Source organism: Amphiura filiformis, chromosome 15 (genome assembly GCF_039555335.1).
Source record: "Amphiura filiformis chromosome 15, Afil_fr2py, whole genome shotgun sequence".
Lineage (NCBI taxonomy): Eukaryota > Metazoa > Echinodermata > Ophiuroidea > Amphilepidida > Amphiuridae > Amphiura > Amphiura filiformis.
Window position 1 is genome coordinate 2,828,823 of NC_092642.1, and position 26,400 is coordinate 2,855,222.

Below are 26,400 nucleotides of genomic sequence, written 5' to 3' on the forward strand. Positions count from 1 at the left end.
AAGACCAGGCCCGTACGGAGGTTTTTTTTTGGGGGGTGCTGATTTTGAAAAAGTGGACTTTTTTCCCAAGGGGGGGCAATTTTGTGAAAAGTGGACTTTCTTCCCCAAATTTGGCCCTTTTTTGACCAAAAAAAGCGTAAAAAACCAGATTTTTTGGCTCCCTACGCGCGCAAACTCTGAAATTTTGGGACTTCTTGTATACTTTTGCAAATTTGGGGAGGTGCGGTCGCACCCCCTGCACCCCCCCTGCGTACGGGCTGTCAAAGACCCTAGATACAAAAGTGGATACAAAATCTACAATTTTGCACTGTACACACGAACATCAATAGTGATTTTATTGTCCAACTGTCAATAAAATCAAACTAGATTAGATCTTTTCAATAATATTGAAGAGAAATATTATTTTGTATTCAATCCTGCATCTGGGGTCCCCAATATTGATCAATCATATTGATTGTGTATGGGCCGTTTAAGTGTTCTCATTTCTCAAAATACCAACACATACTAAATTACCAATCCTGAAAGCATTATTGTAAGATACATTCACAGCCTTGTACTCTCAATACTGTACTCATTAACATACCTCCCAGGCAGTAAGCACTAACACTATTTTATCATTGTTGGAAAAAACTATAGAAATGAAATCTGTCTTAAATCTTACAATACCGTAAAACCCCGTCTACAAGCATAAAGTGTGCTTCTGATGAAAGCTACATTAATCCAGTCGCCATTATGGAGTTTGAGCAAATAAATTACGGATCCAAGCATATACAACCAAGTATTATTTTAAGGCCGATCTATTGTATTGGTATATTAACGCTTGCTTCGAATTAATTAAGGATTTATAAAAAACACTATATATGCTTGTAGACGGGGTTTTACGGTATATTGGTTGTATTCAACACAGGTGAGATTGGTTCAAACTACATAAGTTTGCATGATAAATAACCACATATTATTTAATATTGGTTGGTATTCATAAAAAGGCGCTAACTTTAGTACTGGAAATGTGAAGGATTTTACTTGTTTCATAAAAAATGTCAGAGGCAAAGTAAAAACTAGAATTTTTCAGTTCTCGGCTGGTGCAAATTTTGATACAAAGTGTCCATCACATTGCCTCTATATGAATGCGTTTTGTAAAAAAATTGTAAATATTTTCATAAAAATTTTATTAAAAAAATTGAAATAATTTTTGAATAAAAATTTTTGAATAAAAAGTAAATCACCTCATTATCCGCCTTCATCAACAGTAACCTCCAGTCATGGATTTGGTACTGATTTACCCAAACAAGAGGCAGTGAATTTTGTCTCTAAGAATCTCAAGCAGGTTTGTTTTTGTTTGTTTTTTAAAGAAAAAAACAGATAGCTCATGACATCATAATCAGCAAATAAAATGTCCCATCCATGAGACCAATATTTTGCCATCCATTTCAGTTCAAGTTAGTCCGTTTTTTGTGAATATCACCTAAATTTTAATACAAAAGTTCAGCTGATTGGTTTGGTTTTACACATCTCTTTGGTTTATGCATGTAACACAGGGAATCAGATTCCCAGTACTTGCCTATTTATTGTTCATACAGTGTGCACTACTTTTTAATTTTGTCATGTAATAATATTTTTTACTTATCTTTTATCAAGAGAAGTTTACATAGGCAGTAAAGAAACCCATCATGGGTCATATAGTTATAAAGCAACATGTCCATTTAAGATGGCCCTGGTGAGTCGGTGTGTATCACCTTGTTAGAATACTATCAAAATAACTTATGAATACATTTCACACATTTCAAATTAAATTAATCAGTTGCATTTTTAAAACAATCGGCAACGACTGATGTGATAATATAACTTTCACCAAGCTCTGCCGGGATCCATTGTGAATAATTGTGAATAATATCGGTAAGAAACTTGTTGATACAAAGCGATAATCTGTGAGTTAATTATGTGATAATTAGTAGACTTGTTACTAAATGAGGACCAATTCCTAGGTGGAACATGATACTTGAGTGGTGTGAATCATGTCATTATATTCTCATCTTATGTGATATGATAGGACAGGACTATAGTGAGAATTTCAAATGATTGAACAGTGCGCACACAATTACCTGCATCTACTGCATCCAGTAACCTTGCTGCGTCCAGTACCTTCCTGTAGACATGATATCTGGTTGAGTAGCGGGAATGCTCTGATCATTCATTTGAAATTCTCATGATAGTACTTAATAAGCAGGGTCAGAATTTTATTTCACAGTGCGAGAATCAATCTTGATTCTTGCAGAATAAATTTACGGGAATCATTTGATTCTTGCAAATCAACTTCTGTGTAAATTATATAAATTTACGAGAATCAACTTTGATTCACACAAATCTGTTTGCAACGATCTTGGCGAGAATGGATTCTTGGATTCTCGCCAAAATTCTGATACTGATAAGTCCCATTTAAATGACTGTAAGCACCTTGGTGCTTATTAGGTCCATGGTATGATAGTTTTTTTCACTTTGCAGCTTCTGGAATAGACTTCATAGTACCCTGCAGCTTGATGACATACGTCACAACAGTACCTGTATTAGATGCCATCTTCTTTCTGGTAGAACTGCGCTGAAAGTCTTCTAGCGCTGCAGTACATAACTCATCTAGGTTTTTCTTTCCAGCTTCTTTGCCATCTTTGTTGACATGCTTAACATTTGCAAGGATGGTAGCAGAAGAGCTCTTCACATCATCACAGTGTTGTGAATTTGACACCTCGGGTGATGCGGGAGATTCTGTAAACTGCTTTGAATGGATGCTAGTAGGTTTGGAGTGGATGACCTGGATAGGGCAACTATCAGCTGACTGCTTGATGGGGAAATTCCCATCCAGTGGTTCTTTGGTAGATTTTAGCCTGTCAACGCCATGTTTGTCTGATAACAAGGGATCCTGTGAGAGAATGGAAGAAACAAAAAAATAAAATGTCAAATTCGTCTTTAACTTAAAGTATCATACAAAATAGAAAATTTCTTCAAAATTTGATTGTACATTAGATATGAACCAATCAATATATGTAAGACAGGTTTAACCTATGTGAATCATTCAATATCTGATACTGTTTTTCTCTCATGATGCCCAGGGTACGATGTACCGCCAGGCGCCAGGTGTTACCCTGATCGGAACTGGCTGTGAGATCCTTGTCATCCACTGCATCTGCCCCACAATACAAATACAGTAACGGATAGAGTGAATAAGAACTTTTTTGTCATTAAACCGGGGACATGGTGTATTCACATCCTACATCACAAAGCTAGCGCTTAAAAATCACTAAACGCTTAAAAAACTATGTCTGCTCCATCAGCTACAAAATGAAGATCCACAACTTTTAAGCTCAAATTTAATATTCAAATATATTACAAGATTGTTAGCTTGAATAGAAAGCAATAGGATCATTGGGTATGTATAAGAATATACTCAATGATTTCAACAACTCTTCCTATACTTTTGTACCGGAGCCAACCGTTGTTAATCCGTGCTGAATCCACACTTTTGCAGTAAGCGTATTCGCGAACGCTAGCGCACATCCGTCATGTCTGGAATCTGTGTGCGTATCACGCTTACAAGTTGAATTCAGTATTTTGGACGTATCGGATAAAGATTGCCGTTTTATTCAGTTTTATTGCTGATATCAACAGAAATCACCGATCTTTTTGTAAGGCTGACTGTCAATGATTAATTGACATTCCTCATGAAATAATCGGGGAAATAATCATGTGAATTATACGATCTGTGGTTTACTTCGCGAGGACAGCTTAAGTAAACCATGCAGACGACGCGGACGCATCGTTGTTAATTGGTGATGAACAACGGTGAAACATGATTGAATCCCTAAATCAATACACTGATTCAGGGGTTCTCAATAGGTGGCATGCAGGCCACATCCGAACCACGGACCAATAACGGTTGTCCCTTGAGCAGCTCTGAAAAATAGCATAACAAGGTGTATTTGGCTCACAAATCTTTGACATGATTGAATCCCTAAATCAATACACTGATTCAGGGGTTCTCAATAGGTGGCATGCAGGCCACATCCGAACCACGGACCAATAACGGTCGTCCCTTGAGCAGCTCTGAAAAATAATTGGCTCTCAAACACAAATCTTTGACATCTATTTGGTACTCCATGACCCCCAGCAAATAATGGGCTATTCCAGTTGCAATCCATATATACCCCTATGGAAGACATGTCCTAAATTTGCCATACAGGGAGTAAGAATTTCAAAAGGAGTCACTCATTCAGGTAATTCCATTTGAAATTCTCCCTCCTATGTGGAAGATTAAGGTCATGTCTTCCATAGGGGGTGTATGAATTTCAACTGTAATGGCCAATTGAGAACCTCTGCACTAATCAATAATAATAATAGTAATCATAATCATAATCATATTTGTACGCAAGTAGCCACAGCAAAAAGTTCTTTCATGCACATGCTGGTATCTATTAAAAATGAAAAAAAAAAGACACTTTCACAGCATTCCAATTGATCAAATTATTTGCATTATTCGCTGTGATCCAAGGACATTGTCAATGTTGTTGTTTTCAAGTTATAGGTCACTTTAATGGCATATTTTGATGGGAATTACTCCGGTGGTCCATTTTCTCAGAATGATTTCAGAAATCTTAACCCTATTAAAATCAGTAGCAACATCAGTTATTGTTTTTATGGGGGAAGGACAATCTGAGGGGGGGGGGGAGCAAAATATGAAAATTTCCCATTTTTGGCCCAAAATGGATTGCCCCAAAAAATTACTTTTTGTGATTTTTTGGTTGATGGAGGGGAGGGGGGGCAAAGTTCAAGTGTTTTTTTTTATTGGAGCTTGGTGCCAAAACTGCTCAAAATTGATATGTGAGGAAAAAATAGTGCTGTATTATTCTGACACCTGTAAGTTGTTTAAAACTACAGCTATGTGAAATTGTCATTTCACAGTGCCTTAACTTATCAAAATTCAAAATTTCATAACTTTATCTTGATTTTGTTTGACCAGGTCAAATTACTTACAGACATAGGTGCCTCCTGGAACTGACGGATTGTAGGGGTTACTGTAGTCGAGGCTTCCACAGCTGTTACCATGGTTACACAACAATCAGTAGTAGGTAGGTGAGCAAGCGAGGGCAGCAAACAGACAAATAGGGTTTAAGAGTTAGTTATGCCATGCATACATCAATCAAGGAATATCACACATGTCAGCAATCTTTGGGAATACAATTTGAAACTGATTTTTGTTGTATACTTGAGGTCCATGCAAGTTTGGGATATTCAACAAAATGTGCTATTCCAGTTGAAATCCACACTACCCCTGTGGAAGATTTACCATAAGTATTCCACAGAGGGAGTATGTGTTTCAAATAGAAAAAAGTCATATACAGGGGAAAATAGGTTTCAAAATAATTAACCATAGCCAATTCCATTTGAAAAACATACTCCCTCTGTTGAAGACTTTTCTTAAACTTTCCACAGGGGTATGCCAGATTTAACTTGGAATAGTCCAATATATCTTGTGTCACTTATAATTGGTATAATTAGGTACTTTAATATGCCGTGCATCGTAAACCAGTATCTCAAATGTACGTTGCATAGCACCTCAAAATGACATGGAAAATTGCCTTTCGAACAGAGCATGACTTGGCGTGATAATTTAATGGTACTCTTGCATGACAAATGAAAATGAATTATATGCTAATTAAGTGGTACTTCAATACTTCTTTATACAGAAAAAGATAATATTTATTCTAAATTGATACACAAATGTGAGAGAAATAAGCGAGAGACATGCAACAAGACCAACAGACATAGACTGAAGATAAAGGCAAAAGGGCAATAAGAGACACAGTAAGGGGAAGTGAGAGAAGGCAGAGAGGGGGGAGACAGAAGGAGAGGGAGACAGAAAGACAGAGAGCCATACCAAAGAGAGAAAGCCAGAGACAAAAAGAACCATAGTGAGATGAGATGGAGACAAAGAGAGCCGTAATGAGAGAGAGAGAGACAAGAGAGGGCCATGACAGAGAGAGATGGAGACAAATAGAGCCATAGACAAGAGAGAGACATACTGAGAGAGACATAGACAGAGAAAGAAAGCCAGACAGGCAGAGACAGCCATAATGAGAGAGAAACACAGAGACAAAGATACAGATACAGAGAGAAGAGAGAGTACAAGCATGTGCATTTATTTACCTTGATTCTGCCGTGAATGGATGCATGATAATGGAGAGAAAATTGGGCAAAAACAAACAAACCATGCATTAAAATAATATTAAAATGTCATGATCAAGCAAAATATGTTAGTCTCACATTCAGTGCATTGATTAAAGTGATAACTGCAATCATATCATTATGAGTTTCGCAAATAGCCTAATAGTGATTCATCTTTCTGTTGTAGTGGCAAATGAATTTTCTTGAATTTGAGGACAGGTGATCAGACAGTATAGACCCCAGATGGCAGCATATTAATTATTTACCACTGAAATCTACAGCGGGCTGCATAGAGGGCTAGTTAATGGTGCAGTGATGCAATGTCTGACCCCCAGCCTCTAATTCAAATGAATTTAACAGAGACAAGTCACTATTTGACATTCTGCCAAACTCATAACGATATCTTTATGATCATGACTTCTGCAATAGGTGAAGAAGAATGCATATGCTTCATTTTTATATGGTGATTTATTTAACACTGATAGCAATTGAAATGAAGTTAAAGGCTGCTATAAATATCTGGAAAACACATTAAGTTGGGAGCTGTACAAAGTTTGGTGGTATAGAGGTGAACATTGACTTGATTATATTTTAAGCCTACTTAATTGGGTTGTCCTTGAAAGTTTGCCTGGTCAACTGGATCCCCCTTTAAACTCAACTTCATTAAAAAAAAGTGCAGTGATTTATATTACGCTATGCACCACCATAAACCCACAAGCTTCAGCACCCTTTACAGATATTCACTGGCCATTCAACAACTCTTCCTATACCTTTGTACAGGAGCCAACCGTTGTTAATCCGTGATGAACCAACACTTTTACTGTAAGCGTATACGTGAACGCGAAGCGAGACTACGCGTTACGCAAGAGCGCGTAAAATTCGTCATGCCTGGAACCTTTGTGCGTATGCCAGCTTACAAGTTGAATTCAGTATTTTTCAGGTAGCGGCTAAACATTGCCGTCTTATTCTGTAGTTTTATTGCTGATATCAAAAGAGAAATCATCGAAGTTTTTGTAAGGCTGAGTGGCAATGATTAACTGACATTCCTCGTAAAATAATCGTGAAATATACGATTTTTAGCTTCTTTTCGTCGTTGAAAGGGATTCAATCATGTTTCACCGTTGTTCATCACCGATTAACAACGATGCGTCCGCGTCGTCTGAGTGGATTACTTCGCTCGGGCAGCTAAAGCAGCCCTCGCGAAGTAATCCACTCAGACGACGCGGACGCATCGTTGTTAATCGGTGATGAACAACGGTGAAACACGATTGAATCCCTAATTGTAGCCTAACACACACCATATAAACCATTTAGCAATATTCAGGGACTTGCAGCCAAGATGCGCACACCTTATAATAATAATAAAACAGCATTTACATAGCACATTGTGAATCTCAGATTCCTCAATGCGCTTTACACATTTAAAAACTACCAAACTTAATTTACAAAATATGAATTCAATTATTCAAACCACAATAAAACATTGCAGCCAGGATCAGCTCCCAGAGGTCTCGTACAGGTAATCAAGACAACTAAGCAATTAGCTCCTTGCCCAAGGGAATTATAATTTAGCTCAATTATTTCATGAGAATAAACAGGAGACTAATGCCTTACCAATTGAGCTAACACAACTACTCATTAACCCTAACATCGCAAAATATCATGAGGATAATCACTGTGCATGCATGAATCCCATATGATGCCATGTCACAATCACACTAAGTGCTATATGCTCAGGGAATCACTGGACAGGCCAAGAAAACCCCTGTTGTTCTCTGTCGGTGATCATGTGCTTGCCACATGATGAGTCTAAGGTTCAAATACTGGGGGAATCAAGTAATTTTCTTTGTTCATTTTCTCTCCTTTTTCATTTCTTCTTTAACTTCTGATAGCAAAAAGTAGTGTTCAGTTTAATAGTTTAATTATTATAAGTATGTGAATGATTTGGAGCTATTCTTGTATAATTGTTATATTGATGACATCAATAATCCTGTAGTAATAAATTAGTCAATTACATGTCAACAAACTTTATCATGATTAGACTAACAAGTTAAATGTGACATATAACTCCCCCCACACACACACACCCACCCCACACAGGCAAGGTGACTACCAAAGAGTCTAGACTCATGCTTGTAATGTGTTGTGTCAACCAGGGTCAGGAACATGAAATCATATCGTCAGCCTGCTACGCTAATTGCTTAAGTCATTTTTTGTCATTTTAAGAACAAAGAACAAAATGTGGTTCAAGCATGCATCAGTTACGTAATCACCTTAATTATTTCGGATTTTTCCCTTTCATTTGTATCATTATCATTTGTTCTTGCGCAAAGATTGGTGAATAAATATGTTTGAATGCATGTTTGAACCATATTATGTACTTTGTTCTCAAAATTACAAAAAATGACCTAGGCAATTAGCATATCAGGCTGACGATATGCTGACCCTACTATGCTTGAAATGTGTTGTGTCAACCAGTGCCAGGAACAGGAACTCATATGCTGACCCTACTATATATTGACATGAATCACTGAACTAGCTTGCTAATTAGTTGCAATATGCTGAAAATGTTTAATTTTATATTGATGCATAAAAAGGGACAATATTTCACATTATATGTCAGTTTGAACAAAATCCATATCCTAAACCAAACTGGTTAGCCCCTTTAAATTCCTGTATATTCCTTTAATTCTAACATCAGCAACTTTGATAAAAAGTTCAACTAATGAAAGTACTAACTTTCCAATGCGGCATGCCTGCTTGTTACCAGGGCCCAACCATTTTCGCAAATTCATGTTCTCCACCTAATTTGATTTATCTTTGCAATTCAATTTCCCCCGCAAAATTCGTATTTCAGCCAAGTTTCAGCAAAATAGGTGGTTTTACTACTTACTTTCTCCAATTGTGCTCACCAAAAAGGGAAGGACAGCCTTGACAATAGGTATAATGTAAACCAATGTCTAAATTGGGGTATAATGTTTATTCAAATTTTGCTATTTTGTCTGCACAATTTACAATTTTTTTCTGCACAATTTGCAATTTTTTCTCCACAAATTGTTAGGCCTTGTCTATGACAGGCTGGATCCGGGGTCCACAAGTCAATGACTGAAATATAAACCATCAAATTGTATACACAGCCTCCCAACTTATAACCAATTATACCTTAATGGACAACGATGTTGATCAACAAAATAGACAAGAGATTTATGACCTGTATAATGTTATCATTATAGCAGGGTTGATTACAATCTCTGTTTTGAAATTGGTGTCAGTGTTAACATAATATGATACTTTATCCTGTGTCCCTCAAAATGGCACGAGCTTTATAATTAATTAACTTTGCAATATGCACTGTTCAGCCTTAGGTGAAATTGTTTTCTTATTTCTTGTTTTTCTTCCCATTCTGGGTAACAGGGCAAAAAAGGTAATGAAGATATGACAAACTATTCAATGTTTAAAATGTTGTTCCAAGCGGAACAATTTGAGACCATTTTGATCAAAATCAGAGCATTTGTTCATTTTATGCATGTTGTATGACGTATTAAACTTAATTTGCATTTTGTGTAGAAGAATTTAAATTTTGAAAGTTCCGAGCATCTCAAACTCATTTTCACTGAGGTTGGGGAAAAAGAAATTAACAAAAAGGAAGGGGGAGCCCACTTTCTGTATTGGATTTGAAAAACTTTTTTTTGACTATCCACTACTTGATGTGAATGTGCAGCATGACAGGATGAACCAAATATATCCCAGAATACCTTGCAAAATAATTTTTTAAACCAATGGACCATTTCCATAATTCCTGGAAGCCTTTGGAAATTTAACCAAAAATACATCATCATGCATCCCAGTGCACATGTTCAAGTAAGTTATATATAACATGGGCACAACACCGCTACGCCTGCTGTGAGCATGCCCTGTAGTGTCGCTAATGGGCTATTCCTGCTGAAATTACACCCCCTATACTTTGACCAGCTCGTAATCGGCGGGAATCGTTAGGCTTTTATCACTACGCCAAAAAGTAGACTCACTTTAAGAATGATATAGTTGACACGTCTGGTCTATATTGTGTGTTAAATTTAGTAGGCACAGTATAGGACTTGAATTAATCATTTGTGATGCTTCTAGTGACATGTCACAAGACAATTCTCGAAATAAATATATTGATATTAATACCCAATGTTATAAGGTCCACCGATTACGAGCGGATTTTGTTAGACATGACCTTAATCTCCCTCACAAGGAGTGTAGATCTCAAATCAAGTCACCCATTTAGGTAACTCTATTTGAATTCATCTCCCTGTGTGGGAGATTAAGGTCATGTCTCTCATAGGGTGTGTATAGATTTCAACTGGGATAGCCCAATGCGCAATGGTTTGATGACACATTCTGAATTAAATTTGCAGAGTCTTTCCGAATATACAAAAAGGTATATTAATATGGACAACCATAGATTTGATTCTTACCTGATCGTCGAGGTGGATTCCTGCTTGTATTAGCAGCACCAGGCCTCCACATTGACGCTGAATCTGCAACCATCTCTTGCCCAGACTCTGAACTTCTCCTGTACCTATCTGCCCCATACCCAATTGACCCTTGCCTCGCATGCTGCTGTTGTTGGGTATTGAAATCATACTGTTTCCTAGGCAACTGTGCACTGTGAGGTCTGAATAAACCAGTTCTTGGATCGGTTGCATGTTGAGGGTTATACACCCCTTGGGTTCCACCTCTTGCTTGAGTGTGGCCATTTGGTACAAAACCAGGATGATTTACCCTGGTGTTTAGTCCATGGCTGACCCCTGAGGTCAGATCAGTTGAGGGATGCTGAGATCTGACGCCTATCATTGATGATGACGACGACGACGATGTACTGCGGAATAGTGATGGTTGAGTACTAGCTGGTCTAATTGGCTGTATTGGAGATGATGGCTGCTCTGGGTTATGCCTGTGTAGAAATAAAATAAATATAATACAGACTTAAGAATAAACTTGCTCGTTACTATTATCTGCTGATATCAGAACCCCAATTAATGTTTTAATGGCATCCCTTAATTGGGATAAACTTGACAAAAGATGGGAAAATTAGCTTCGAAAAGAAATCTGTTGGGATGTGAATTTAGGTCCAGGAAGGTGTTCCATGTCAGTGCATTTTGCTGTTGTGTCAGTTGGACAACTGCTTGGTTACTGACATGTGTTTAGAGTAGAGTATTGAAGTAATCCTTTGTGCAATTTTTATTCATTTTTATGGAGAGGATTTTAAGATGAAAAATTATAAGTTTCTTTTTGAGGCCAGTTTATTATGTTAAATGTTTATATTTTGTATGATTTTAATCAGGGTCTCATGGGAGACCAGTATTGTATTACTGAACTGAGTAACCCTGAATAAATAAAGATTTACTACTTCTTAAACCACTTCAGATTCAAATTGCTTCAAAAGGGGTATGTTCACTGTCCATTTCCTTCATACCACCTTAGATCAGTCTTAAGGTTAAACCTCAATCCCAATGCATACCATTAAATTTAAACCTTTATCCATCCTTTCCACCAAATTTTATCACAACATGTAAAAAAGATGGGGAGAGTACAGGAAGACACATAACATTCTTATATTTAATATATTCTGCATTCTTTTTAAGTGTTGATATCATACTTTGGCCACATCACCAGACATCACTGCCTTCAGAAAACAATTGTTCAAGGAATGGTTGAGGGAAAACGCAAGAGAGGCAGACCTGCAGCAAGCTTGCTTGACGACATCAAAATTATCACAGGCCTGAGCATCACTGAGGCTACCAGGGCTGCTGCTGACCGCATTCGATGGCATACTCTCATACGAACCACACCTGCATACGTGTATGCAATGTGAGAGAGGACCAAAGAGCAAGTTTTAAAACTACATCATTTTTTATGTAACAAACCACTGTGGCTGATAGCAACAATGTGTGACATTGGAAAATGGAGCAAATGTGTAAATCAATATATGCTACCAAATATTTGAGTTTTTGAGTTATGATACGTCTTGGGGGAGCTTGTGAACCCTTTATGTGACAAGATGGACATTTTAGTCCATTGTATCTCATATATAAAATTTCAGTTACTTTTAATTTCTATGCAACCATAACAGGTACTCAATCGATTAAACCGCTTTGGAAATATTGAATAACAAAACGCTTCAAAATCCCTGATTTATAGCTGAGCATGTTTAATAAACATGTAAATTGTTTATATTATCAAATTGTTTATATTAGCAATAATTATTTATATTATCAAAACATATACGCACTCAACTTACACTGGTTGGGAAATTTGAATAACAAACGCTTCAAAATCCTTGATTTATAGCTGTATTTTGTTACCATCAGAAAAACAATCTCAAACACCAGGGTAGTTTGAAAACTGAGAACACCCTGGCATATGGAGTGATGTTGTGATTGGGGTATTCCAGTTGAAGTCCATACACCCCTTGATCTTAATCTTCCACACAAGGGGTGAGAATTTCAATTGGGATTGGATTTGAACTGGAATAGCCCAATGGCAGCCTCATCGGCACATAGTCTTCGGTCTGCACAGAATGGATATTTGTACCTGTGTTCATACATTTTTCTCACACAAAAATATAGTACTATTGATATTTGTTTCATTTGAATGACACTCATTATTTTATAATACATGTAGTTAAATGTTCATGCCCAGATTGCCCATCTTTCCAAGTGACTTGGGCCAGATGACTAAATGAATAATGTTGTTGTGGGAGAGGAGCGCCACTCCTCCTGCACAGTAAGTCTGTTTTACCATTCCAGCATAAACCGGCACCCATTTATACACATAGGCAGAGAGAGACAATACAGGTTAAGAGCCTTGTCTAAGGGCACATTACGGATGGCTGTACCCACTTATACAGCTAGTTGGGGAATGACAATAGAGGTTTTAGCCTTGTCTAAGGGCACAACAGGATAGCACTACCACCAGGGTTGGAACCCACAATCTTTTAATTACAAGTCAGAGCCTACACCGCTAGGCTAACATGCCCATATTTTAATAACACATAGTATCTTTTGATAGTAATGCATATTTATATTCAGACATCACAATGTCAGCCTATCAGTCTTATTTTCACACTTTTTCCATTATTTGAAAATTTCAATGAATCAAAATGAACAATGTTTTTTATTGACTTGTTTATTGGCATTTATGCCAGTAAATATGACATTATCACAAATATTGTGCAATTATAAAGTCACAAGAGTTTATAGAAGAGTCACTGGGTATCATCACAACTATACCAATCATGAATAATACAAAGTGTCTTTTAAAGCAGCAATGCACTGATAGGTTCAGGCAGGCTATCAACTGGTAGGCCCGCCCCACAAGGCTTGTAAATAATATAATAATAAGCCCACCAATATACCAATCATGAATAACACAGTGTCTTTTAAAGCAGCAATGTACTGATAGGTTCAGACAAGCAATGATCAACTGGTAGGCCCCACCCATAAGGTTTGCAAACAATATAATAACAAGCCCAGGCTGGTCACCTACACTGGTGATCACTATCCAAATTGGCTGTTCCATTTGAAATATATGTACCCCCTATGGAAGACATGACCTTAATCTCCCACACAGGGAGTGTGAATTTCAAATGGGGTTACCTAAATGGGTGATTCCATTTGAAATCTACACCCCCTGTGTGGGAGATTAAGGTCATGTTTTACATAGGGGGTGTATGGATTTCAACTACAATAGTCCATTCATTACAGGCATTGTTGTACAACCAATCAAGTACAGGTTTGATGCACTCACATATTACACCTATATCTATGCAAAATTAGCACTCGGGACAAACTGATCATTTTCGGATATGCAACGGAGCTGACAACATCGCTATGGCTAAGCACATGGGGGTAGAATTGATGTTTTACTTGCTTTTATTTGTGTGTAGTGAACTTCTAACTGTAAGTGGACAAGACAATGATGAGATAATGACTTGTAAAGAAGACTGGTGGGTCACCTGTCAGGTGCATTGCCCATCTAATTGTACCTGTACCTTAGATGACATCACCACCATAACCAGTAATTGCTCTGGTGGAAATGTGTCTATGACTCAAGTTTTGTATCCATTTGATGATTTGTATTATTTTAACTTGCATGGTATTACTTTGCACAGCATAAAACCTATGGCATTTGAAATGTTTGGGAGCTCCTTAAGAGATCTGGAACTGAGTGGTATTGCATTAAGTGAAATACAGCCTGGTGTATTTGCAGGACTAACAAATCTGGAGAGGTTAATCGTGGATAGCTGCAATGCATTGCAAGAGATACAGCCTGGTGTGTTTAAAGGACTGCCAAGTCTGGAGGAGTTATCCCTGTCTAACAATGCATTGCAAGATATACAACCTGGTGTGTTTAAAGGACTGGCAGATCTGAAGTGGTTACACCTGTATTACAATGCATTGCAAGAGATAAAACTTGGTGCGTTTGAAGGACTGGCAAATCTGGAGAGGTTATTACTGTATAACAATGCATTGCAAGAAATACAGCCTGGTGTGTTTAAAGGACTGCCAAGTCTGGAGGGGTTATTCCTGTATAACAATGCTTTGCAAGATATACAGCCTGGTGCGTTTGAAGGACTGGCAAATCTGGAGGAGTTATACCTGCATAACAATGCATTGCAAGATATACAGCCTGGTGTGTTTGAAGGACTGGCAAATCTGGAGACGTTAGAACTGTCTAACAATGCATTGCAAGAGATACAGCCTGGTGTGTTTAAAGGACTGGCAAGTCTGGAGGGGTTATCCCTGTCTAACAATGCATTGCAAGATATACAACCTGGTGCGTTTGAAGGACTGGCAACTCTGGAGAGTTTATTACTGTCTAACAATGCATTGCAAGAGATAGAGCCTGGTGTGTTTGAAGAATTGGTAAGTCTGGTGGAATTAACCCTGTATAACAATGCATTGCAAGAAATACACCCTGGTGTGTTTAAAGGACTAGCAAATCTGGAGTTTTTACAACTGTATAACAATGCATTGCAAGAGATACAGCCTGGTGTATTTGAAGAATTGGTAAGTCTGGTGGAATTAACCCTGCACAACAATTCATTGCAAGAAATACACCCTGGTGTGTTTAAAGGACTAGCAAATCTGGAGTTGTTACAACTGTATAACAATGCATTGCAAGAGATACAGCCTGGTGTATTTGAAGAATTGGCAAGTCTGGTGGAATTAACCCTGTACAACAATTCATTGCAAGAAATACAGCCTGGTGTGTTTAAAGGACTAGCAAATCTGGAGCTGTTACAACTGTATAACAATGGATTACAAGAGATACAACCTGGTGTATTTGAAGGACTGGCAAATCTGTGGGGTTTATCCCTGTCTTACAATGCATTGCAAGAGATACAGACTGGTGTGTTTGAAGGACTGGATAGTCTGAAGATATTATCCTTGGATCACAATTTATTAAGCGGGCTAATGCTCAACACTTTTGGATCAATAAGGAGCCTACAACATCTATGGTTAAACAATAACAAGCTACGCTTTCTCCATTCTAGCACATTTCAAAACCATACCAGTCTCATATTCCTGAGACTTGAACAAAACCAGCTTCGTTATCTTCCCCAAAACATTTTTGATAATCTTATTCACTTGCAGATCTTAAACCTGTCTCATAACAATTTGGATCAAATTCCAATACTGTCCAAGTGTGTCTCTTTAAGAACAGTAGACATCAAAGCTAACCCACTGCAGTGGATACACAGTGAAGTATTTTCAGGTTTGAATAATGAAACAGTCATGTTTGTCACCACAGCTGCAATATGTTGTTATACATCATCTGTCCAGTGTGAAAGTGATGAGACACCCTCTCCATTCCTAACATGTGAACGCATGTTGACATTTGACTTCCTTCGAATTATCATGTGGTTTATGAGCATATTTGGCATCTTTGGAAATATGTATGCCCTTTACACCCGATTTAGGTACAGGGGGGAAAGTAACAAGGTCCAGTTTCTTCTCATCACAAACCTCTCCATATCTGATTTTACTATGTGCATATACCTTATCATTTTGCTTTCAGTTGATGGGTATTATGCAGATTTTTTCCCATCTAATTCTGAAACCTGGCGAAGAAGTGTGCTTTGTAGATTTGCTGGGGCCTTATCTGTACTATCCAGTGAGGCATCAGCTTTCTTTATAACACTTATAAGCATAGATAGGTTTCTGGGCATTAAGTACCCATTCGGTGGTCGACGCTTGGGTACAACATTATCACGTACACTAGTAGGCATGCTCTGGCTGGTTGCAGTCAGCTTCAGCATTGCCTCATTTGTATTATCAGGCATAGATTCTGATGTTTACAGAAATTCAGAGGTTTGTGTTGGCCTCCCAATTTCAAAACTCAAGGTTTATAATGAAAGCTTTGTTGCCAATGAGGATAATATCGATATCACATCTAATATAGTAGTTATTAATCAATACCACAAAACAAAGAACACCCTTGATTCTAGTGAATTGACCATGTATCTATCTACTGCTATGTTTACTGGTCTCAACTTTATCTGTTTCTTAGTAGTTGCCTTCTGTTACATTAACATATTCATCACTGCTAGAAAAACTAGCAGAGATTGCGGACGTTCTCGTCAATCAAATGAAGAAGTACGCATGGCTATGAAAATGTCTCTTCTTGTCCTCACAGACCTTTGTTGCTGGATACCAATTGGGATTATATCAATTCTTGTCCAGGCTGGTGCAGTTGAAGTTAGTCCTACAGCTTATGCTTGGATAGCAACATTTGTGCTGCCAATCAATTCTACCATCAATCCATTATTGTATACCTTTGCAGGGCTTTTATTTAACAAAGAGAAATGCCCATGTTGTAAACACAGAGGTCAAGAAGAGAACATCCCAATGAGGGAAATTGGTGGTCAAAGAAATTAAAAACAAGACCCCCAAAAAACTACTACTTGTAGGCAAAGTTGAAATCAAAGTGAGAAATACTTGAGGTTAAGTCCATCTATTCAAAGTCCTGTCACAGGAGAGCAAATTTGAATAGTTTGATGGATATAAACACCAAGGACGTCTTTGTTTTAAGTAGACATTTTATAATTCAAAGCACATATTTTATCATATCATTTAGAACAAGGTCTTGAACTATTGGGCTATCCCATTTAAAATTCACAATCCACCTGTGAAAGATTTTGGAAATATCTACAGGGGAGTATGAATTTCAAATGGAATTAGCCATTAACCAATTCTATTTGAAACTCACCGTCCCTCTGTGGAAGATTCAGGTTGATTCTTTCTTTCATGGTATATGAAATTCAAATGGAGCTGTCATATGACTTTATTTCATTTGAAATTCATACTCTCCCTGTGGAAGGTATTTCTAACATCTTCAACAGGGGTAGTGCAGATTTTAAATGGACTAGCCCCTTGCATGCCACACTCCTATGTTTGAAAAAATACAATATGCAATTTTGATGAAAAACCCCAAAACGCTTGTTTTTAATACGTGTGCACTTTTGTATAATAGGCGTTTACATCAGAGTTTACATGTGAGAGAGTTGTCATTGAGGGTGCTATTATATCATTTTCCATTCACTTTTAGGCCTGTAGTAAAAACAAACTGTGTGTTTTGTTTTTCATAAAATTTGTGCTTCAAATATAGGGGTATCTCATGCAATAGTTCACTAAATAAGGCCTTGTCCTCAAAAATTATATGTCAAAGTGTAAGAAATTGCAAACCCTCCAATCCTCTACTCCAGAAAATCCATACACCCCAATGGAAGACATGATCTTAATCTCCCACACAGGGAGTGTAGATTTCATATGGTGTCACCCATTCAGGTAACCCATTTGATATTCACACTCCCTGTGTGGAAGATCAAGGTCATGTCTTCCATAGGGGTGTATGGATTGAGTTATTCCAGTTGAAATCCATACACCCCCTATGGAATCATGATCTTTATCTTCCAAACAGGGGGTGTGGATTTCAAATGGTGTCACCAATTCAGGTAACCCCATTTGAAATTCGATCACACTCCCTGTGTGGAATATGTATGGATATTAAATGCAATAGCCGACTAACCCTACTTGAAATGTTTGTCCACCTGTTGTTGTTGTTTTTATGTCGCCTTACAAAATAATCTTTCTCTATTAATGTGATGTTTATAATATCAATTCATCAATTTAACAAGATGCAACCAACTTTCATAATTAAGTTAACATTATAATTATAATACTATTTATTATTAATGTGTTGTGGTATACTATTTATCAATGCATGCAGCTCCAATTCATTTTGTTATTTGACTTTGAATATATATTATATTAAACAGGTATTTCACTTTAAATATTTTAATAATATTATAGCTCCGTAGGCTTCTATTTATATTATTATATTGTTTTAATATAATACATTATATTATATTATAAGTATATTATATTTTATATTGTTGAACATATTTTGTGAATTAGTTTTTAATTGTATTATTGGAGGGCATGTTTCGGAAAGCAACGTGTGCCTGAATTAGTTCAATAAAGATTTCACAAACAAACATCTTGTACTATTTACATCACAGCTATAAAAACAGATTGACTTCAATAGCTGGCAGATCTAACACGGTACTCTCTTCAAGTAATCAACGCACACACCATGTTTAATTGTTTATCACCTTCAAAGAACTGCATCATGTCAAAATCTATGTGGCTTGGTTAGCAATTTTTAGCAAACAAGGTGTCGATATTTCACAGCTCCTCAAGACGTGATTCAATCAGCCAATCAGAACGTCACTTGTTTACCCTGTGTGTGTGTGAAAAGGGTAAACATGTGCCATTCTTCTCTTCTAGCAAGTGTAGCCTTGATTAGCTTCCGTTCACTTTCAGCACTTGATTACAGCCCGTCTGGGCAAATAAAGGGGAAAAATGAACTTGAGATCACAGGAAGGACTGTGATGAAAATAGGTGGTTTTTAAACCACTAGGCCTCCTGCCGTAGCATTGACAAGGTTTATAGCAATTTAACCCTATTTGACTCCATTTGAACTATGACCCATGTCCCACCACCATGACCGAACACAAGCACTGCATACTTGAGATGCATCTATGCTGTGAAGATGGGCACCCATAATTGCCAAGATCAAGGGGATATCATTTTGACAAGATTATAACAATTTAACCCTATTTGACTCATGACCCACCTCTGAACTCAACCACTGCCTAAGTAAAATACATCTATGCTGTAAAGATAGACTCCCATACTGGCTTAGATCGAGAGATATTGTGTTGACAAGGTAGGCACACACATACAACCCCACACACCCATGTGTTTACCGACAAATGAGGTTGTGTTTTTTCTGGTTTTATGTGCCTAACTGGAGACATTGACCCTGTTTTATACATTTTGTTTGAATTTTAACCTATCAACCAGGAACTGATTTTTAAATCAACAAATTTATAGGAGACACACTCTAAAATGCATTGTTAGGCTGTTTGCAGTCAATTATACATCATAGCTAAATTGGGACTGTCCCCGGTTGCAATAACATCCATGGCTGAAATGTCAAGTTTCAAACACATTCGCACACCCACAGATGGGCACACACACAGATGCCAAGCATTATTATAGCCCCCTGAAAAAGTTAAATGGCACCAATGAGGTGGTCTCTAGTTACAAACTCCAATTCCAAGAGACCAGAGTTAATATAATCCAGTAGTATTACTTTTGTAAGGGCAGATTAGCAGCTAGACATGGGATTGATTACACCATATCCCACAATGCAAATTGATCCAGGTGATCTAATAAATAATAAACAAATTTCGGATTTATATAGCACCTTTTTCCAACTAGATCTTGAAGGATTCAAAGCGCTGTAATTTTGCTGCCATGGTGAATCATCACAATCAGATCTTCAAGTGCATGCAGTCTTTACAATTTGCAGAATATGTGCAAACCCCTACTGCATGATGGGATTATTGGGATTTAGATTTTTTGCAAGATGGAGGTACCTGCCGGTAAATTACACACCAGTACCCATGAAGAAACACCAGAGGATGTTTAAAGGCATTCCCACAACCCAATGGGGTTTCTGACCTTGTATGTCTGGCTTTTGTACACATGTGGTACAGTTGATCATACCTTGCATTGGGATTGTGTGCAAATATCTGGTGTTTTCATCCTATTATTTAACATTCAAAACATCGAGACTTATGAATAAAATTAATGCAGTGGGACAATATGAATGTTTCCTGTAAGGAAATCAAATATCAGTCATAAGTCTCAACTATTAGCTCGTTGGCTGCAGTTTTAAAATTACCATTTTGTGTGTGTGGCAATGGGGACTTTGCCTTTAAAATTAGGTTATATTGATGAACTTTCCCAATCATAGTGCATTGTAGGAATGCCTTTAAGCCTCCTCTGGGGTGTAGATGTCAAATAGAATAGCCCATTATAGCAGAATATGTCTGTCTTGCTTGAGTACATATAAAAGTTTATATGTGATATGATCTGGTCCATGGGGGCCAAAGGAGGCATTTTTGAAAATTGAGTTACTGTAATTATTACAATATACATAAAATAGGCTATCATTTACTAAAAACACCAAAGGTCTAGCATACTTGGTTCTAAAGTTATGAAGTTTTTTGATGTCTACTTTCTTATGTATTTCATAATTTTTTACTGCATATTTTTACCTTTATCTCAGTTTCAAATTTGCCGCCTTTGGCCCCCATGGACCAGATCATGTCGCATATATATTTTTAATGCAACTTAATTGACAAGATTGTCTTTATTGCATACATGCATACACATAAGCTAATCATAAACTGTCCACAAATGCAAAGGCAATTTTCATCCACTTATGAAAGAAAAAACAAAATGTCTGATGATTTTGATAATGTTCTGGCCATGTGGATCAGTGCGATACCTTTAATATGCAATTAGTCTCCGTACCTGTCATTGACTGAGTCATCTAAGCTATCCATTCTCTTTCCACTGCGTACGATCTGTAGTCTCCGGTGCAGACTTCTTGATTTCACCACACTGGTACTATATTTAGTCTGTAGAAAATGCCTAGTGCTGTCACTGATTCCATTCAATTGTAGGGTGCTCTTTAATTTGGCTAGGAGATAAAAGAATAAAATATTTATGTGAATATTAACACTCCACTAATTCACAAGTCAAAGTGAAAATATGGTCACAACAGATTACTGATGTTAATGTTAAGTAGACTTGGTACATTTTTGGCAGACACATTTGGAGCAACCTTAGAACAGTGCTTATCATCGCAAAGTTGTGCAAACCATAACCCCAACCCTAATCATAATCTCTTATCTTAAGCCTTATCTAACCTTTTAACATAACTCCAACCCTAAAATATGATGACCCTAATCCTCATTAAGGATTTAAGTCATAGTGGTGCAGCAGGAAAGGCTTCAACTCATGCTCGAGGTTGTGGGTTCGAATTCATCACCAATGTGTTGTGTACTTGTGCAAGATGCTTTACCCTCACTTGTCTCATCCCACCAGCTGTTGCAGGATAACTACAATCCAAGTGCTGAAAGGAGCTGCACTATGGCTGCACCCTTGTTAAAGCAAAATGATTCTGATGTGCCCCTGGATGTATTTCAGTGGTACATGTAGGTTAAGGTTCAGTGTACGTTAAATCACAAGCATATATTTATTTTTATCTGTTGGGATGGCACTAATTCTCATATTTATACCTCATAGTCATAGTGTATATCAAGTGAACACTAGAATTTTTCGGTTCTCGGCTAGCGGCGGTTTTTTCACTTTGACATGTGTTGTTTTAAAAACTTTGTGAAGCATAAAAACATTCACCAGGGAAAGTGTTCCACAGAACTTAAAAAGGTCTTCTGGAATAGATATTTTACAATAAATATATTGAAGGTTTACTATTTCATTAACTGTCTACTTTGTGATGAAAGTAATAACCTTAACACGCAGACAACTTCCCTTGACTTCAAGAGGAAAATACAAAAATATTCCAGTCTCTCTTCACTGTCACAATACCACAGACAAATCATTTCTAACCCAGCCTACTTACGTCATCCTCGCAACATGCACTTAAAGGAATAGTCACAGATTTTCTGTACAATATAATTATTTGCCTAATTGCTCAGATCAGTGTGATGTTAAGGGTGATCTTAAACCCTGGAATTATGGAAACTTTTGGGCCTCATAAATGCTAAATTATTGGTCTAAAGAATATAAAAGTGTACATTTTTAGAATGGCAATAAGTTGATGAATTCATCTGTGAGGTCAAATTTGGAGAAAATCTGAAAAAACTTTTTTTTTTTGGCCCAAATTTTTTCGTTCAACGTAGCAAAATAATTGTTGGCCCAAATCTTTTTTTTAAATTAATTTTTAAAAACTAGATAAAAATATCTTTGAGACCTCTTTTGTGCATACGGACCTTATGAGTGAAAATATTATAAAAGTACATGTACCACTTTTTTATGCAAACTTATTTTATTCATTCCAGAACAAGGTCTGCTTTTTGGTTTTGGATGTCCACCACCCAAAATATAAATACTGGGTATGGGCCTGGTTATAAATAGTCCTTTTGGAGAATAGCTTGCACATGGATCATTACATACCATATAGCAGAGAAAAAAAAAGTAAAGTGGGATAATTTAGTGCAGCACTGGTACTACTGGAATGAGAATTAAATTAAAAAGAATTGGTAGGGTGGGCTATAGCCAGGGGCCCTAAATTGTAGCCTGGCTCAAGGCCCTGATTAAGGTTAATCCTGCCCTGATTCTGATAGTAATACTTACTAACTGCTGAAGTACAGAGAGCCAGTGCCATGGCTAGATCACCTTCAGCTTCCTGTTGATGACACTTGTCTAACATCTCCTCCACATCTATGGTGACTGCCACACACAACGCCTCCACTTCTACACAAAATACGATTAAATTTATATCACAATTATACGGATATCACAAATGGAATGAGGTTGTGTCAGAGCAAATTTGTGGTCTATTATGATGAGATCATATATTATGGCTTGAAAGATGTCAGACACTTTAAGCTTACCTTTCTTTCTTGTAGTATCTGGACTGGTTGGTATTGCCTTACCACTGAGGATGTCAGCCAGACCACCTTCATCTGTACCAGGAGAATCCACTGAATACACACTCCCAGAGCTAGCACTTGATCTGTCTCGGCTACGATAACCTGAATCTTTGCTTCCAACAGAACCCTCCTCCAGAGGATCCTTCCTTGTTGGTGTTTCCGTTGTAAAGTGTTGCAGATGGGAAGGACGCCTTGTACGTTGGTGTGGTTCAGTTGTTGCGTCGGGGATCCTAGATGTTGCATCATCATCATCTATAAAGACACCAGCAAACTGAGCAGGTGCCGAATTTTGCTGCTGAAGTGCTGGAGGTGGACCGATGGGTGATGGTGGTGGTGGATCACTCTGACTTCTTTGCATCATATCATGTCTATTGTGACTTCGCTGAGGAGCTGATCTTGATTGTGGAATGTTTTTACCATCAGCAAAATCCCTAATATGTTTCTTCCTAGGCAGTGTCACAAAACCACTTGCTACCACACCATATTTACTTCGTAAGGATCCTGACCTACTAGAACCTTCACTTTGGGACGTATCAGTGCTATCCGTCGTAAACGTTGATGCTTGCGATGCTTGAGAGCTTCGCTTTGAGTCCGGACTAGAAGTTAGAGAAGAGGAACTAGATCGAGATGCTACTTTTCTTGTCATTTTGCGATGTTCCTGGTCATTCTTGATCGCATCCGCTAGGATTCCTTGAGCAGCAATATTACGAGTTGTTGCAGGAGGGTTAGACAGTGACCTCTGAAGGTCAGGCATACTGGCATAAATATCGTTATCCGCAGCAGCTTTGCTAAGAGATGAACTCTTTTTCGTATTTCCTAATTGGTTTTGTAACTCAGGTTTGCTTTGTTGTGTACTATCCGAATGTCTTGATTGGCCTTCTTTGCTGACATTATTGGACGATGTTTGAGATATACCTTGTTGTAAATCAGGTGTACTACCATACCGTGAATGTCTACTTTGAAGGGGTACATTACCCTCAGCACTGTCCGTAGTATCATTTGCAATAGCACCATCAACAACATTCTCATAAATAGGTATTGACTTGCTGTTGGCCGTTCTACCACTCCAAGATTGGTGCCTGACAAGTTGCCGGCTTTGACTCTCATCTAAATAAGTCCTTGCAGCTGATTCGTTTTGCAAATGGGGTGCACCGCCGCCATTCTGCGGTTTTCTGTACCCCTGCGGATACCTTGTGGACACTTTAGAAGCCTGAGGGGGACCACCCCTGCTTGCGATGATGTATTTCCACTAGAACGAGTCCAACTGTCCACATCATATTGGCCGATCAGATCCGATGGTTCTGACATTTTCGTAGACAAATCAGTTCTTTGTGAGTTCATCTGATTATAGTTGCCACTTAATAATGGTTGTGGCATCCCTGAGCTCTCTATGAACCCAGAATGTGATGTGGGTGGATGCGACGTGGTCTCATACTCCTGCGTACAAGCAAATCCAGCCAATTTAAGCGCTTCCTGTTGGCTCCGTCTTACAGAACTAGAACTGTGAAAAGTTCTTGAACCATCTATGCTTGTCGATGAATTGTCTTTAAGCGATAAACCACCCAAGGCATCATGCCCTATCTCGACAACAGAGTCCAATCCTGAATGCTTGTGGCCTTGCGTGGATCGAAGTGAAGATGTTGGTCGAGAACTTGCAGAGAATTCAGGCACGGGCGATACAGATTTGTAGATAGCACCGGTTGATTCCAGTGTCCCGCCGCTGTGACTAGTGGCTTTGGGTTTGGTACCACTACGTATATGATGGGGTCTTGATGAATACGATGGCATGCGTGCATGAGGTTTGTCTGAAAAATACAACACAAATAGGAAAAATAAGAATACAAATTCAATTTACCTCCCATGAGAGGTCACAGGAAAGGGGTAACAAGAATTTTGGGTATAAAAACAGTAATTTTCTTCATCAAACTTTTTATAATAGCAAACTGCACCTCTTATTGGTAATTTTGGTACAAGACAGTAAAACTAACAAGGCCTGTTAGAGCAATTTGTTTGTCTTTTGGCTTAAGCAAAGGTCAATGTTTTTCATCAATCTTCTGTTATGCGATGTCAGTAAAAACATGACATCATTTCGGGACTCCGCGTCATCGTGGTTCCCATTTCAGAAAAAGTTTATTTCTAGAGTTCACATCTTGTTTTCAATGAACATCAGCTTTGTATACTGTATCCTCAAAGTATCCGCAGCGTAGCCTGTTTGTTCTTGTGAAATAATTGAGCTGACTTAAAGTACCTCTCCCTAATTAGTCACAACAAAGGAATTTTTGAACAAAAAATGACAATATTAATACAAAGCAGCATTTGGATATACATATTTTGCACATGAACTATCCTCATGTACCCCATGATTTATTTGACACCACAACCTTCAGTATTAGTCTCAACAGTAGTTAATACTCCCTCCCACAACATCCCACAGTAACAGGTGATGAATGGGACATTCCAGTTGAAACCCATACACCCTCCATGGAAGACATAACCTTAATCTTTCACACAGGCAGTGCGAATTTCAAATAAGGATTACCTGAATGGGCGATTCCATTTGAAATTCACACTCCCTGTGTGGGAGATTAAGGTCATGTGTTTCATAGGGGGAGTATGTATTTCAACTGGAATAACCAAATAAGCCTGTGTGCATCTTGTGCCCCTCTATATATCAACACACATAGCATCATAAGCTATCTATCATTGCTATCTAATGAAGACAACATGTCTGCAATAGTCAATTAGTAACAAACAGGTGCCACCATGCATACACCTGTCGTCATACCTTACGTAGGATTTGTATGAATTTCAACAAGTTTTAATCCTGCACATGCATAGTGAATTAGAAGACTCATGAAGATGTCTCGCCCACAGATCATTAAAACAATTAAGTTATTTACGACAGAAATTCACTTCTCAAAATTGCACACAGAGAATGGAGGCATTTATTTAAAGAAACAAACATGTAGGAATATGATGATTGTGTCAATCAAATTGGTTTGGTTATTCATATCTCACACAGGGATGTAAGTAACCCTGAAGAAAAAATACGGAAAATTGGGAAAAAAACACGTAAATTCGGGCTAAAAAGCCCCAAA

At 37.8% G+C, this 26,400-nt stretch overlaps 1 protein-coding gene across 1 annotated transcript in view; it reads right to left on the bottom strand.

The window, feature by feature from the left end:
• Nucleotides 1–266: 266 nt before the first annotated feature.
• Nucleotides 267–26,400, bottom strand: part of LOC140171148 (uncharacterized) — a 62,711-nt gene continuing 36,577 nt past the window's right edge. The window contains 7 exon segments of the mRNA XM_072194334.1: nucleotides 267–2,914; nucleotides 5,023–5,084; nucleotides 10,677–11,155; nucleotides 21,156–21,324; nucleotides 23,004–23,123; nucleotides 23,264–24,416; nucleotides 24,419–25,107. Coding sequence (XP_072050435.1) covers nucleotides 2,492–2,914; nucleotides 5,023–5,084; nucleotides 10,677–11,155; nucleotides 21,156–21,324; nucleotides 23,004–23,123; nucleotides 23,264–24,416; nucleotides 24,419–25,107 — 3,095 coding nt within the window. The 3' untranslated portion in view covers nucleotides 267–2,491.